This window comes from Tachypleus tridentatus, chromosome 4 (assembly GCF_004210375.1).
Source record: "Tachypleus tridentatus isolate NWPU-2018 chromosome 4, ASM421037v1, whole genome shotgun sequence".
Taxonomy (NCBI): Eukaryota; Metazoa; Arthropoda; class Merostomata; order Xiphosura; family Limulidae; genus Tachypleus; species Tachypleus tridentatus.
The window spans coordinates 28,005,999-28,022,194 of record NC_134828.1 but is presented as its reverse complement, the minus strand read 5'-3'; the positions used below and the strand labels follow the sequence as shown (position 1 = coordinate 28,022,194).

The following is a 16,196-nucleotide window of genomic DNA, read 5'->3' as shown; positions in this document are numbered from 1 at the left end:
TTGGTAGATCATTTGAAAGATATCCGGTAATTTTATATACGGCAATATATTTCGGCAGTGATGTCGTACACCCTAGGATCTGCAATAACTGAGTAACGTAGAACTTGATAATATGTGCATATACGATGTTTGTTTGTTTCTTTTGGAATTTGGCGCAAAGCTACTCGAGGGCTATCTGCTCTAGCCGTCCCTAGTTTAGCAGTGTAAGACTAGAAGGAAGGCAGCTGGTCATCACAACTCACCGCCAACTCTTGGGATACTCTTTTACCACCGAATAGTGGGATTTACCGTCACATTATAACGCCCTACGGCTGAAAGGGCGAGCATGTTTGGTGCAACAGGGAGTCGAACCCGAGACCCTCAGATTACGAGTCGAACCGCCTTAACCCACCTGACCATGGCGGGCCCATATATGATGTACACATTGTACGTGTTCTGAGCGGCTTGAAACATACATCATGGAATTTTTATTATTTATATATGAAGTGGTGCACTAATATGCACAAATGAAGGGGTTAATTGTGACTCCAATAAATATCACCCACTGTATATATTAATTTATGTAAGCAAAATTGTCAGCAAGTTAAAAATGAGAATTGTATGTACGTTCGTCACTAGAGTAATTTGGTGTCTTGGTATTTAGTATACTGGAGAGCCTACTCAGTAGCTGATTGTATCATTTCACGTAGCCCACATAAAAGGTTACTGATGTGTTAATTCAAAGTAAAACTTGTCATGCAAAAACAACAACGAGGCAGTTTGTGCTGTGAAAATATTTCGTAATATTGTCTTGTAGTATGGTTTAACTAATTATATTTATGTGTACTGTGACTACGTTTAAGTTAAATTGTACTGAATTCTAAATAATTAATTTGAATATTTTTCTCAAAATATAACCCTCCTTCTAAATAATTGTTTGCTATCCTCAACCCACGTTGTCGCAGAGGATTGAAGGTAATTATCCTTAAAACTACCATGGATAATTCACTATGAATTAACATTTGTCCTTATTATCACATTACATTATCCACTATGAACAAACATTTGTTCTTATTATTACATTACCTAATTCACTATGAACGACATATATCATTATTATTACCTTACGTAACTCACTATGAACTAACACTTATCCTTATTATAACCTTACGTAATTCACTATGAACTAACACTTATCCTTATTATAACCGTACGTAACTCACTATGAACTAACACTTATCCTTACTATAACCTTACGTAATTCACTATGAACTAACATTTATCCTTATTATTGCATTACCTAATCCACTATGAACTAACATTTATTCTTATTATTGCATTACCTAATCCACTATGAACTTACATTTATTCTTATTATTGCATTACCTAATCCACTATGAACTAACATTTATTGTTATTATTACATTACATAATCCACTATGAACTAACATTTATTGTTATTATTACATTACATAATCCACTATGAACTAACATTTATTCTTATTATTGCATTACCTAATCCACTATGAACTAACATTTATCCTTATTATTGCATTACCTAATCCACTATGAACTAATATTTATCCTTATTATTGCATTACCTAATCCACTATGAACTAACATTTATTCTTATTATTGCATTACATAATCCACTATGAACTAACATTTATTGTTATTATTACATTACATAATCCACTATGAACTAACATTTATTCTTATTATTGCATTACCTAATCCACTATGAACTAACATTTATTGTTATTATTACATTACCTAATTCACTATGAACTAACATTTATTGTTATTATTGCATTACCTAATCCACTATGAACTAACATTTATTCTTATTATTGCATTACCTAATCCACTATGAACTAACATTTATTGTTATTATTACATTATCTAATTCACTATGAACTAACATTTATTGTTATTATTACATTACATAATCCACTATGAACTAACATTTATTGTTATTATTACATTACATAATCCACTATGAACTAACATTTATTCTTATTATTGCATTACCTAATCCACTATGAACTAACATTTATCCTTATTATTGCATTACCTAATCCACTATGAACTAACATTTATCCTTATTATTGCATTACCTAATCCACTATGAACTAACATTTATTCTTATTATTGCTTTACATAATCCACTATGAACTAACATTTATTCTTATTATTGCATTACCTAATCCACTATGAACTAACATTTATTGTTATTATTACATTACCTAATTCACTATGAACTAACATTTATTGTTATTATTGCATTACCTAATCCACTATGAACTAACATTTATTCTTATTATTGCATTACCTAATCCACTATGAACTAACATTTATTGTTATTATTACATTACCTAATTCACTATGAACTAACATTTATTGTTATTATTACATTACATAATCCACTATGAACTAACATTTATTCTTATTATTACATTACATAATCCACTATGAACTAACATTTATTCTTATTATTGCATTACCTAATCCACTATGAACTAACATTTATCCTTATTATTGCATTACCTAATCCACTATGAACTAACATTTATCCTTATTATTGCATTACCTAATCCACTATGAACTAACATTTATTGTTATTATTACATTACATAATCCACTATGAACTAACATTTATTGTTATTATTACATTACATAATCCACTATGAACTAACATTTATTGTTATTATTACATTACATAATCCACTATGAACTAACATTTATTCTTATTATTGCATTACCTAATCCACTATGAACTAACATTTATCCTTATTATTGCATTACCTAATCCACTATGAACTAACATTTATCCTTATTATTGCATTACCTAATCCACTATGAACTAACATTTATTCTTATTATTGCATTACCTAATCCACTATGAACTAACATTTATTGTTATTATTACATTACATAATCCACTATGAAGAAACATTTATTCTTATTATTGCATTACATAATCCACTATGAACTAACATTTATTCTTATTATTGCATTACCTAATCCACTATGAACTAACATTTATCCTTATTATTGCATTACCTAATCCACTATGAACTAACATTTATCCTTATTATTGCATTACCTAATCCACTATGAACTAACATTTATTCTTATTATTGCATTACCTAATCCACTATGAACTAACATTTATTGTTATTATTACATTACATAATCCACTATGAACTAACATTTATCCTTATTATTGCATTACCTAATCCACTATGAACTAACATTTATTCTTATTATTGCATTACATAATCCACTATGAACTAACATTTATTCTTATTATTGCATTACCTAATCCACTATGAACTAACATTTATTCTTATTATTGCATTACCTAATCCACTATGAACTAACATTTATTGTTATTATTACATTACATAATCCACTATGAAGAAACATTTATTCTTATTATTGCATTACATAATCCACTATGAAGAAACATTTATTCTTATTATTGCATTACATAATCCACTATGAACTAACATTTATTGTTATTATTACATTACATAATCCACTATGAACTAACATTTATTGTTATTATTACATTACATAATCCACTATGAACTAACATTTATTGTTATTATTACATTACATAATCCACTATGAACTAACATTTATTCTTGTTATTACATTACATAATCCACTATGAACTAACATTTATTCTTATTATTGCATTACATAATCCACTATGAACAAACAAATATTCTTACTATTACATTACATAATTCACTATGAACAAACATTTATTCTTATTATTACATTACCTAATCCACTATGATCTAACAGTTATTCTTATTATTACATTACATAATTCACGATGAAAAAAACATTTATTCTTATTATATTATCCACTATGAACTAACATTTATTCATATTATTACATTATCTAATCCACTGTGAACTAACGTTTATTCATATTACATTACATAATGCACTGTGAACTAACATTTACCTTATTATTGCCTTACATAGTTCATTACGAACTAATATGTGATATATTCTTTTATCTTTTTCGTTCAGTAGCTGCAGATTCATTTGTCATTAGAACAATCATGGAGGATCAGCTGAATGACCGTGTTAGGCGAATATGTGCTCTTGTTGTTGGTATGTTCTACTGTGTAGCAGGTAAGGGGTGTCGAGTTAGTACTAAACAAAAACAGCATCACTTTACAATAGTGTGGTATTCAGAACCACCAGGGCGTTATGTTTCGAAGTAATTCTTAACTTTTGGGATGACGTCTGTCAAACAGAATTTTAAAACGGCGGTTAGTCGAAGCTGCTGCCCTCTTTCGGTGGTTATTCAAACAAATTTATGTTCTGTGAAGCATCGATCCTTGTAAATGCTCAAGTGCTGATACTAAAATATACAGAAAAGTTATAAAGAAACTGGACTCGAATCAACAACAGTGCTAACAGAAAAATATTTCTAACAAAATTATCAACCTATGTCACAACAGTTTGTGTATACGTAATTCAGTAATTATTATTTTGCATTATAAACCTATATGAAGCTTGTAAAACACTGTATGTAAATTTAGTGAAAAAACTATAATGGTGCAATACAGTCAACAATTTACAGTGTCAATATATGTATAGACTGTTAAATACAAGTCCTAACGAAGTCATAGTCGATAAATATTTATTACGTACTATTTATCCATGTTGTAAGTTTTAAAATAGTTCATAGGGCTGTGGCACCAGAGTATATATATCTATGTGTTGTGCTACGCTATATAGTTATTAGTACACAAGTTTTTGTAGGTTGTTCAACTGTTCATAATGTTATTCATCAACAGTTAATAATGTTTCACTTTGACAGTTTATGATATTGTAATTGAACTGTCTATATGTGTAGTTAGTTCAACAATTTCTAGTGCTGTAGTTGCATTTTGTATATAACTTCATGTTTAGGGAAAAAAGGGATCTACTGGTCCACTTTATTTGTCTTATCCTCTAAACTAAACCTATCAAATAAATAGATAAATAATCTTAAATCTAACCCTTATCATTTATATACATACCAAGGTTTCTCATAAACTCACTTAAGTTGACTGCTCCTACAACAGTAAAGGCAATCCATTCTAAAGACCAACCACCTTCTGCAAAAATTAAAAATGTCTTAGCTGAAGATGACTCCTGCCTTACCAAAATTTATGTGTGTCCCCTAGTCCTACTGTTCTTACTGTCAAGTATGAAAAACAATGATACATTAACACTATCAGTTCCCTTTACAATCTTAAATACCCCAATTAGATCCCCTTTAATTCTTCTGTTTTCAAGAGGAAACAGTTTCAGAGATCTTAATCTCTCATCATATGACAAACCCTCCATCCCAGGCACCATTGTAGTAACCTTCCTCTGAATGAGTCCCTTCCAACAATTCAATGTCCTTCCTTAAGTAAGGAACTAAAGATAGAACACAATACTCCATATGTGGCCTAATCAGTTACCCATACAAGAAAATTATAACTGCTTTAGACTTGTATTCAATATTTCTGATGATACAACCTAAAATCCTATTTGCCCTACCATTAACAACAGCACACTGCTTTGGATGATTTAAGAGACTGATCAACAATTACACCAAGATCTAGTTCTTTTATGACAGTATTAAGGCTGTACCTATCCAAATTGTACATATAATTCAAAATATTATACCCACATGCTTTATCTTGCATTTATTATAATTAAAACCCATCGTCCATTTATTTGTCCAACTCACTATATGATCTAAATCCTTTTGTAAATCAGCAGAATCTTCTTCACAGCTAGCAACACCCAAGATCTTAACATCATCTGCAAATTTAAGTAATTTATTGACTATTCCTTCTTTTGTGTCATTGATATAAAACACAAAGAGCAAAGGTTCTGAGATTGACCCCTGAGTTATCCAGTTGTGATATTAATCCAATTTGACTAAACTCCATTTATAACAATTATCTGCTTTTTTCCATCCAGTCACTCTTCTATCCAGTTAGTTATCTTGTCATACCCTTTATGTGACACCTTGTCAAAGGCTTTCTGAAAATCCAGATGTACCAAATCTACACCCTTAACCCCATTTACATAAGCAGTAACCTTTTCAAAAAATGTCAAAAGATTTGTAAGGCAATATTTTCCCTCAGTGAAATAATTTAGATTATCTAATAAAATTCTAAACTTTGTTAAACACCTTTGCAATAAATCTTTTATCAAACTGATGTAAGACCAACAGGCCTATAATTACAGGGACAATTTTTACAACCTCCTTAAAAAGAGGAGTTACATTAGCTAACTTCTAATTCTGTGGCACCTGTCATGTGTCTGGATGTACAAACAATAGCAGCAAGTGACTCACGTATCCAATTCTTAGCCTACTTCAAAACTCTTGGAGAAACATTATTTGGCCCAAGTGCCATATCATTTTTTAAACTTCCCAATTCACTCTTAACAACCTCAGAATCAATGCAGTCATATTGTCCATCCTTGTTTCCATCTATCACATGTTCAAGGTGAAGAACACTGCTTAATCTTTCGTTAGTGAAAACTGAAGAAAGGCAGAATTTAAAAAATCCAACCTTCTCATAATCATCAAATACCAACATTCTTTTAGGACCCTCAAGGGTTCTCTTCCCTTCCTAACATTTTGTTCATCCTTAATGTACTTAAAGATATCATACATCATTTTTGATGTCCTAATATCCTGTATGACCACTGTTCTTAGTCTTCTGTATTTCCTATCATACCGGTCAGTTTAAATTATTTATATTTGTAGTGCTTTTCTTTCATTTCAACCCTTATACTGTGACCCAGTTTACTGTTTTACTTGCACCAACTTTTTGACATAAAAAATGTGTTTATCTTGATTATTACAAAAAATATCTTTAAATATTTACTACATTTGATCAGTATCCCAAAATAACTTAGCTGCCCAGTTCACAACAGATAATTCTTGTCGCATCCCTTCAAAATCTGTATCCAAAATATCATTATTTCTGATCTCCACATGCAGTAAAACATTACACTTGCACCCAGTTTTTACCAAATTTCCACCCTCTCAATAATTTCTATGTTAGAACTTAGCAACATATCTAAAATAGCATTGTTTCTAGTAGGTTCCTTGACCAATTAAACAGTTTTCAAAACCCTTTCTTCTTCATGGTCTGACTCAAAGCATTTCCCAATCTATATGCTTGAAATTAAAATCACCCATAATATCACCTCATGAACAATTGAAATCTTAACCTCACTACAAAGTTTCTCATTAATTTCATCAGTATCATCTAGTGATCTGTAACAAAACTTCAACACAGTGTAACTCACATTTTACTTATGAAACCACTCCTCCCTCTCTTTCATACTCTATTCCTATTGAACAGCCTGTAACCCCTTGTTTCAAAGAAACTTCTGTCATCAAAGTGATATATGTTTAACCATGTGTCATTTATTCCCATTATATCAAAATGTTCCATTCCTACCAGTGCTCTAAAGTCATCTAGTTTATTTCTTATACTTCTAGTATTACAATAGCAACAATTAAGCTGATTCTTAGAACTACTTCTAAAGGTATTTCCTCTGCTAGACATATTTTGTTGTTGTTGTTGTTTTGCATTTAGTTTATCCTGGCCCTCACCAATGTCTAGGCTTTGTTTAAATGTTTTCTTGCAGCTGAGCTTGATAGCCCTTGCAAACAAGCCAGATCCTATCCTATTTAAATATAAACCACCCATTCCAAAAAGTTCCCTTCTCTCATTGAACTTATCCCACAAGTCCAACCAGCATATCTGGTCATCCTTGCATTTTAACCTAAGCCTAGCATTTGGTCTCAATGACCTGTTCATAATTTCACTCCCACAATTAATTCTGTACAGTGTCCCTGACACAGTTAAGTTATGGTCTTTTTCTTTAAATACCTTTTCAAGCCCTTGTACCTATTAGTTAGCTCCTATGACCTACTTTTCCCTACACCATTAGCCCCTATATACACAAAAACTTCATCACTGCTGGCTCCCCTTTATTATATCTCTTGCTGTGTAAGTTATATCTTCCAACTCGGTAGCATGATATGTTTATTTTTTCCCTATTTATCCCACAGACATTCCTATCCACATGTCATGTCAAGGGATCACCTATAACCTCCTTATCATCCACCTCCTTCTATGACCCTTTTCTTTTCCTTTCCTCCAGTAGTTCTTCATATTCACAAGCTATGGGCTGAAATATGTTGCTTAATGGAATAGGCTCATTACAATTAAATCCACCACCTTTATCCCTAATATTATTCTTTCTAACTTCCTGAAAGTTATTGGTGATGTTGGCTTATGTGTCTTCTACATGTAAAAGTTGTAAGCTCCTAATGAACTCCAACTGCTCTTTCCAACAGCTAACCTCTGTCTTTATCTATTGCCTCTACTTTAATTAGGATAGCCCCCAACCTACAAACTCTATATACAGATTGCACATCTTCACTACTACTAGTAGTACCAACTTTCTTAAAAGTGCATATTACTGCTAGTAGTAGTCCAGAATTCCCAAATAAAACTCGCCCATTTCACCAATCACACCTAACAGACTTTGAATGCTTAACTCCAATATTAGTTTTAACCATTTTATCTGTAGCCTGGAAATAAATACGCAATACTAAATGTAAATACCAGTAGCCTACTGCCAACAGGCTTGGCATGGCCAAGTGGGTTAAGGCATTCTGAGGGCTGCGGGTTCGCATTCTCGTCACACCAAACATGCTCGCCCTTTCATCCGTGGGGGCATTATAATATGACGGTCAATCCCACTATTCGTTGGTAAAAGAGTAGCCCAAGTGTCAGCGGTGGATGGTGATAACTAGCTGCCTTCCCTCTAGTCTTACCTTGCTAAATTAGGGACGGCTAGCGCAGATAGCCCTCGAGTAGCTTTGCGCGAAATTCAAAAACAAAGACACAATACTGCCAACGTCATTGTGAAGCCTAAGGTTTTACTTGTACAATGAAATATATTACAATCCTTGCCACCACTTTATTTTAACGCTAAATTAATTAACTTTATCTTTAATGTTTTAGTAGTAAAAAATAAAGTCTTCATTTCATGTTTATTTAATACTATTAGTAATAATACAATGTAGTTAGTCTGATTTATAACCTACCTATAAACTAAATTTAAACTAATGCATCTCAACTCAAGTAAACATGATAATCCTTAAACCACGAAGAGACAAGTAACAAGTCTTTAACTGTATTTGTTTAACCAAACAATGTATTTAACCTGTTATACAATGTCCTGGTAAGATTAAATACAGTTAAACCTAAACGTAAAAGTACAGTTATACATCATAAGCCAAATCTAATAGGAATTTGTTTTTGAATTTCGCGCAAAGCTACACGAGGGAAATCTGCACTAGCTGTCTCTAATTTAGCAGTGTAAGACTAGAGGGAAGGCAACTAATAATCATCACCAACTTTTGGACTACTCTTTTACCAAACAATTTAACGCCCCCACAGCTGAAAGACGAGAATGTTTGGTAGTACGGGGATTCGAACCCGTGAACCTTAGATTACGGTTCGTGCGTCCTAACAACCTGGCCCTGCGAAGTCACAATGAAGTTGAATTGCCTGTGTGTTTAGTGCAACAGTGTGTGTTGTTACAATACTCTATATCTGAATTTGTGATTAAAATTTTCATTTATCTTTTATTGTGGTAATTAGTTATTTAATATATACGATTTGTTTATTTCTTGCAGTATTCGTTGTTTTGTTTATATAATATACGTGAAAGACGTGGTATTTCCATGTAACAAGTTGTTAATCATTCACTCGTGTTTGTGTTCTAAATAGTTACAATATTTTCAGCACATTGTTTGGACACACAGGTCACAACATTTGTAAAGATCGTTGGAATAACGTCACATACCATTTCTGAATCATCTCTTATCTTGAGATCATCAAAAGAGCAACCAATAACAACCGACTGTATCAACAGATGTCGCTCTTTACTGAACTGTCAAGCGGTTGTGGTAGACTATGAAAAAAACGCATGTTTCAATTCGACGGCACTTGCAAGTGGATACAAAAATTCTGACTTTGAGAAAGTTAATTATTTTGAAAAAATATGCCTCCAAGGTTTGTCAGTGTTTTTTGCCTTTAAAAATGAAATATTTAAATTTGTACAGATGTTTCAAAGTTCCTTTTTGTTAAAATTAACACACCATAAGGTCTTAATAATAAAACAAATAATTTCATATTATAATTTAATCTATTTGAATTCGTCATATTAATTTAATTTTATTAGCCGTACTTACGACATTAAAACATCAGAAATTAATAGAATATAATTTATCATATATCGATTTTTCTATTATAAAAACATATTTCCAATTTATGTGACATAAAGATAGTTAATAAATTAATCCCAAGGTCTTGCCTAATTACTAGAATTAAAACTAGTTAAAAGCAGAAATAGTTTAATCAATTTTTTTAAAAAAAACGTAAGCCGTTCTCCTTATGAGTGCCATAACATATTTTTAAAGTAGAATACAGTTACTTAGCATGTTTGGAAACTCACTAATTGTAACCAATTTCATGAGCCTGTTTGCTCTAAAACAAAGTTACACAATGGGCTATCTATGCTCTTCTCATTGTAATGAAGTCCAAGTTTTAGCGTTGTAGGCCGACCCGAAGAAATAGTGGCTGAGAACGTTTCCAACAAACTTTACTGAAAAGATGTTGTCAACACATTAATTCTATAATCTCTCAGTTTACGTTTGTTAAATAGTTTATATAAAACCATTCACATTAACATGATGATATCATCTTGCAGTATCTGGATGCGACCGAATCTGGATCTTCGAAGAAGTGAGGGGGAGACAGCTGGTTGGGATGGACGATCGTGTAATAGAACCAGTTTCTACCAAACAACAATGTCAAGAGCTTTGTCTTCAAGAGAAAGAATTTCGCTGTCGTTCAGGGGAGTACGATCATATGCTCCTTCAGTGCCGTCTAAGTGTAGTAGACAGACGCCAAAGGCCATCATCTTTTAAGCCTGCAAACAACAGTGTTTACTACTTTGATAACCTCTGTGTTGAACGTAAGCTTTAAAATCGTTGTTACTCCTAAACCTAGAATTACAGATATAACATTATTTTCTCAGTGATATTGTTTTATATATATATGTATATATAAATATTCTAGTAATAGTTATAAGGATTATAGTAAATACCATTCTTAACAGCATCTACCTTAGGGATAATATATGCGAGACTATGGATTGAAAGATCCAAAGTTCGAGCCCAAATGTTGCCACTTAACATGTTCCACACTTTCAGCTGGGAGCATTGTAAAAGTGACAGCTAATCCGTATTGTTTTACCACCAATGGCAAGTGCCAGAGCCATATCTGACACTTGAGGTCTCTGGCCTGGGCATTCAGCCCATATGTCTTCTAAGGTTCCATTTAGGTTGGCAATACTACGCCTATACATTGTTGCATGAAACAAGTTCAAACAAATCCTTTCACACCCAGCTGGGCCTTTTATAAACAATAGTAAATCTCAGTTATTTCTTTAACTTTAGGCACAACAAATCAATGTGACTACAGAGAGCATGAAGACCTGGACATAGATCGTCATGACGTACTTCTTTTAGCTTTCACTGTTGACCAGTGTAAGGCATTATGTGATGGGAACAGGGAGTTCTTATGCAGGTCATTCATATTTCTCAGTTCTGCTGCTAGATGTTGGTTAAGTGGAGATGACACTTTTAGCATCACTAACAAAAGCCACCTGGTTTCTTACATCGGGAGGCATTTGTATGATCGTACTGATTGTATGAAAAGTAAGTTCTCTATTATTGTTTTTTTTAACAGATATTACCCCTTTCATAATTTTAAGAGTATTATAAATTTTTATTCTATATGTTGCCTGTTTAATCAGAGCAATGTGCTCTCAGATTATATATTTTTTTACTAGAAGGGAAATAAACACATTTGATTCCAGCACCACAACTGCAGAAACAAGACAAAAAACAATCTGATTAGCCTGGTAACACATAGATCACTTACTAACACCAGTCTTTATTTGCCTTTTGTTCCATTCGCAATAAAACCTAACCACCAGTACTATTATCCTGGTTCCACATAGATCACATGACCACCAGTACAGTTAATTTAGTTCGTCATAAATCACTTGGTAGAATAACAAAAAAAAATCTATATACACATACTTGAATGTAGATAACTTCACGTTCTATCATTGCTGAAACTAGATGCCATACAACCTTCTTTGATGCAAATAACCTCTCATCTTAAAATCTTGCCATGTTCGATTTGATAATAACACTATTGAAAATAAGAAACTGAATGGCTTATGGGGTATAAGTTGTAAACCTTCTTTTATATAATTTTGTTTACAGTAACACTTTCTTGTAGCCAGGACACAATGACACTACATGTAGAAACACAGGAACCGTTTAAAGGGAAAATCTTCTCCAAGTCAAAACCAAGAACTTGTAAGCTCTATGGGCAAGGACAGAAAGACATATGGTTCACCATGCCTGTACTACTTCCAAAATGTGGTATCATAAAAGAGGTAAACTTGAACACCTATAGTTGTTAAAGTACGATTATAAGTTTTACCTGTAATACATTAATTAGAAGAAACTGGTAAATTATACCTGTATGTTTGTAGTAGGTAGAATACATTGGTAAACAATACCTGTATGTAATCAGTGATGTGAACCTGACGATGACCGAAGGTCGAAACGTTGTTCGCTCCTCTACATAAAATTTTTTCTCAACCCAAACTAGTGATTTTTACGTGTATATTTTAATTCCTGTATGTCTGTAGTAATTAGAAGACACAGGTGAACTATACCTGTATGTACACAGTAATTAGAAGACACAAGTAAACTATACCTGTATGTACAAAGTATTTAGAAGACACAGGTGAACTGTACCTGTATGTACAAAGTAATTAGAAGACACAGGTGAACTGTACCTGTATGTACAAAGTAATTAGAAGACACAGGTGAACTGTACTTGTATGTACATAGTAATTAGAAGACACAGGTGAACTGTACCTGTATGTACAAAGTAATTAGAAGACACAGGTGAACTGTACCTGTATATACATAGTAATTAGAAGACACAGGTGAACTGTACCTGTATGTACAAAGTAATTAGAAGACACAGGTGAACTGTACCTGTATGTACATAGTAATTAGAAGACACAGGTGAACTGTACCTGTATGTACATAGTAATTAGAAGACACAAATGAGCTGTACCTGTATGTACATAGTAATTAGAAGACACAAGTGAACTGTACCTGTATGTACATAGTAATTAGAAGACACAAGTGAACTGTACCTGTATGTACATAGTAATTAGAAGACACAAGTGAGCTGTACCTGTATGTACATAGTAATTAGAAGACACAAGTGAACTGTACCTGTATGTACAAAGTAATTAGAAGACACAGGTGAACTGTACCTGTATGTACATAGTAATTAGAAGACACAGGTGAACTGTACCTGTATGTACATAGTAATTAGAAGACACAAATGAGCTGTACCTGTATGTACATAGTAATTAGAAGACACAAGTGAGCTGTACCTGTATGTACATAGTAATTAGAAGACACAAGTGAACTGTACCTGTATGTACATAGTAATTAGAAGACACAAGTGAACTGTACCTGTATGTACATAGTAATTAGAAGACACAAGTGAGCTGTACCTGTATGTACATAGTAATTAGAAGACACAAGTGAGCTGTACCTGTATGTACATAGTAATTAGAAGACACAAGTGAACTGTACCTGTATGTACATAGTAATTAGAAGACACAAGTGAACTGTACCTGTATGTACATAGTAATTAGAAGACACAAGTGAACTGTACCTGTATGTACATAGTAATTAGAAGACACAAGTGAGCTGTACCTGTATGTACATAGTAATTAGAAGACACAAGTGAGCTGTACCTGTATGTACATAGTAATTAGAAGACACAAGTGAACTGTACCTGTATGTACATAGTAATTAGAAGACACAAGTGAACTGTACCTGTATGTCTAATATTAATTTTATTGTTTAGGATCAGCAGACTTTTATCAACACTTTAGTTGTTCAGGAACATCCTATCATCCAGCGAAAAGTTGATCATGTGGTCCTTCTACGATGCATTATTAACAACAAGAATAACACAGTGATGAGCACCACTGACATCACTGTACGGTAAATTTGAGAGCTTGATTAATGTTGTGGTAATTTAAATACAACTGTAACACGTGAATAACTTCCTTGAAGATTTGTTTTATTTATAACACTATAGTATGTATGTTGATACATCTAACTTCTGTTATTTGGCTTTACACCCTTGTGCAAATTAATTAAAACAAATGGTCATTTTACAATATTTTCAGCATGGCGACCGGTGTAGGCTCTCTCGATCTGCTGATTTCCTTTAATAGTCATTTTTCACACAGATGGCATCATTAGCTGTGTTTCGCCGTACGGTCGATCTACTTTTTGGGATATATGACAAAATTTTAAGGAATGTTACGTTATTCGATATTGCGTTAGAAGGGGCAAGGAGACCAGTCAAAAAACAATTTATTACAAACTCAATATAGAAAAAACGGAATCGATGGGGTCTGAAATACAAGAACTGGACGCAAGAACAATGGAGGAAGGTGTTATTCAGTGACAAGACTCGTTTCTTCATACAGGGTCAAAGAAGTCTGCATGTTTGCAGATCTCCAGGTGAGAAACTTCAAGAATCTCGCATCAATCAGTTCGTAAAACATTCCTTGAAGATGTTTTGGGGCTATTTCAGCTACTATGGCGTCGGAGGCTTACATATCGTAGAAGGTGTAATGCAAGAACCACAGTACATCAATGTTTTGCAGAGAAGAGTCACTCCAAAACTGAAAAAGGTTTCCAGATGGATCTGGCATTTTTCAGCAAGATCTGGCTTCGTGCGACACATCGAAACTTGTGAAAAATTTTATGACTACAATGTGAATAAAGGTGCTGCACTGGCCTGGAAACTCTGAACTTAAATCCTATTGAAAATCTTTGGGCGATTTGTAAAGAAAGACTTTGTGGAAAAGACTACTACGAAAGATAAGCTAATTGAAGCCATAATTGAGGTGTGGTACTGCGATTCAAAAATTAGTAAAAATTGTAGTCAACTCGTGGACTCGATACCAAAGAAGATTAATGATCTTCTGAAAAATAAAGGCAGTCATATCATGTGTTAATTTGTGAGTAATTTTTGGATTCTCAGAAATAAAACGCACAAAAACGAAAAAAGCGTAATTTTCCATCTTGTTTCAATTAATTTGCTCAAAGGTGTAGTTTCAATTTTTATGCTAAAAGTCTTAGTAAATTAAAATTCTTCAATAATCACCCTGCTTCAGATTATGAACATCATTGTTAATATTTCTATGTATTTATTCATGCAATACATAATACTGAACATAGTTGTATTTAAAATATACAACTCTCTTGTAAAGAAGCTATACTTATTTGTTGGTAAGCACAAAAGCCATACCATGTTCTATCTGTGTTGTCCATTCCATGGGTACAAAACACGGTTTTAATGTTATAATTTTTCAAACTCACTGCTGAGCCACTGGGAACACCTTGTATGTGTACTTTATGTTTGTGTATGAATAATAGCAATTACTTTAAAAAAATATTAGTCCCCAGTGGCTCAGTGGTTTTATAGCTGTTACTGCTAAATTTGAGATTAAATCCCAGTGTGCAATAACACAGTCATTATATGACTTTGCACTAAAACAACAAATTTATTACTTGTTTGAGAAAAGTCAATGACCCTCTGTTTAATTTTGTGTATTTGGTAACAACGATCTTCTGTTACCATGATAACAATATAGTCAGCCTAATATTTAGAAGATAATGGAAGATAATTTTTAAATTGATAGTGGTGGTTCAACTCCTTCTATAATCAATGCCACAGCACCATCGCCTTACATTCATCTGAAGATAACAGACAGCAGTAACCAGGAAGTTACAGGAACAAAGCTAGGGGAAGATCTTTCTTTTCAGATTGAGACCAACAACAACAGTAAGTGTTGTTAAGAAAAAAAAAGAACTTGAATTGCCACAGGTACTGTCTGTAGAGCTTTTTACATTTGTAGGTTTTGGCAGAATGTTAAATTAAAAGATGTGTCAGGTTAATCTAAACTACTACTATTAG

The 16,196-nt window shown here is 32.8% G+C and overlaps 1 protein-coding gene across 3 annotated transcripts in view; it reads left to right on the top strand.

Moving 5' to 3' along the window:
* Positions 1 to 16,196, top strand: part of LOC143248750 (uncharacterized) — a 52,951-nt gene that overhangs the window by 28,911 nt on the left and 7,844 nt on the right. For 2 of the 3 annotated variants that reach the window (XM_076497433.1, XM_076497432.1), the window contains exons 3-9: positions 4,030 to 4,134; positions 9,831 to 10,100; positions 10,798 to 11,064; positions 11,549 to 11,809; positions 12,386 to 12,561; positions 14,067 to 14,206; positions 15,922 to 16,064. In XM_076497433.1, the coding sequence (XP_076353548.1) occupies positions 4,062 to 4,134; positions 9,831 to 10,100; positions 10,798 to 11,064; positions 11,549 to 11,809; positions 12,386 to 12,561; positions 14,067 to 14,206; positions 15,922 to 16,064 (1,330 nt within the window). In that variant the 5' untranslated portion in view covers positions 4,030 to 4,061. The remainder of the gene's footprint in view (positions 1 to 4,029; positions 4,135 to 9,830; positions 10,101 to 10,797; positions 11,065 to 11,548; positions 11,810 to 12,385; positions 12,562 to 14,066; positions 14,207 to 15,921; positions 16,065 to 16,196) is intronic. The other variant, XM_076497434.1, reaches the window with a different exon arrangement.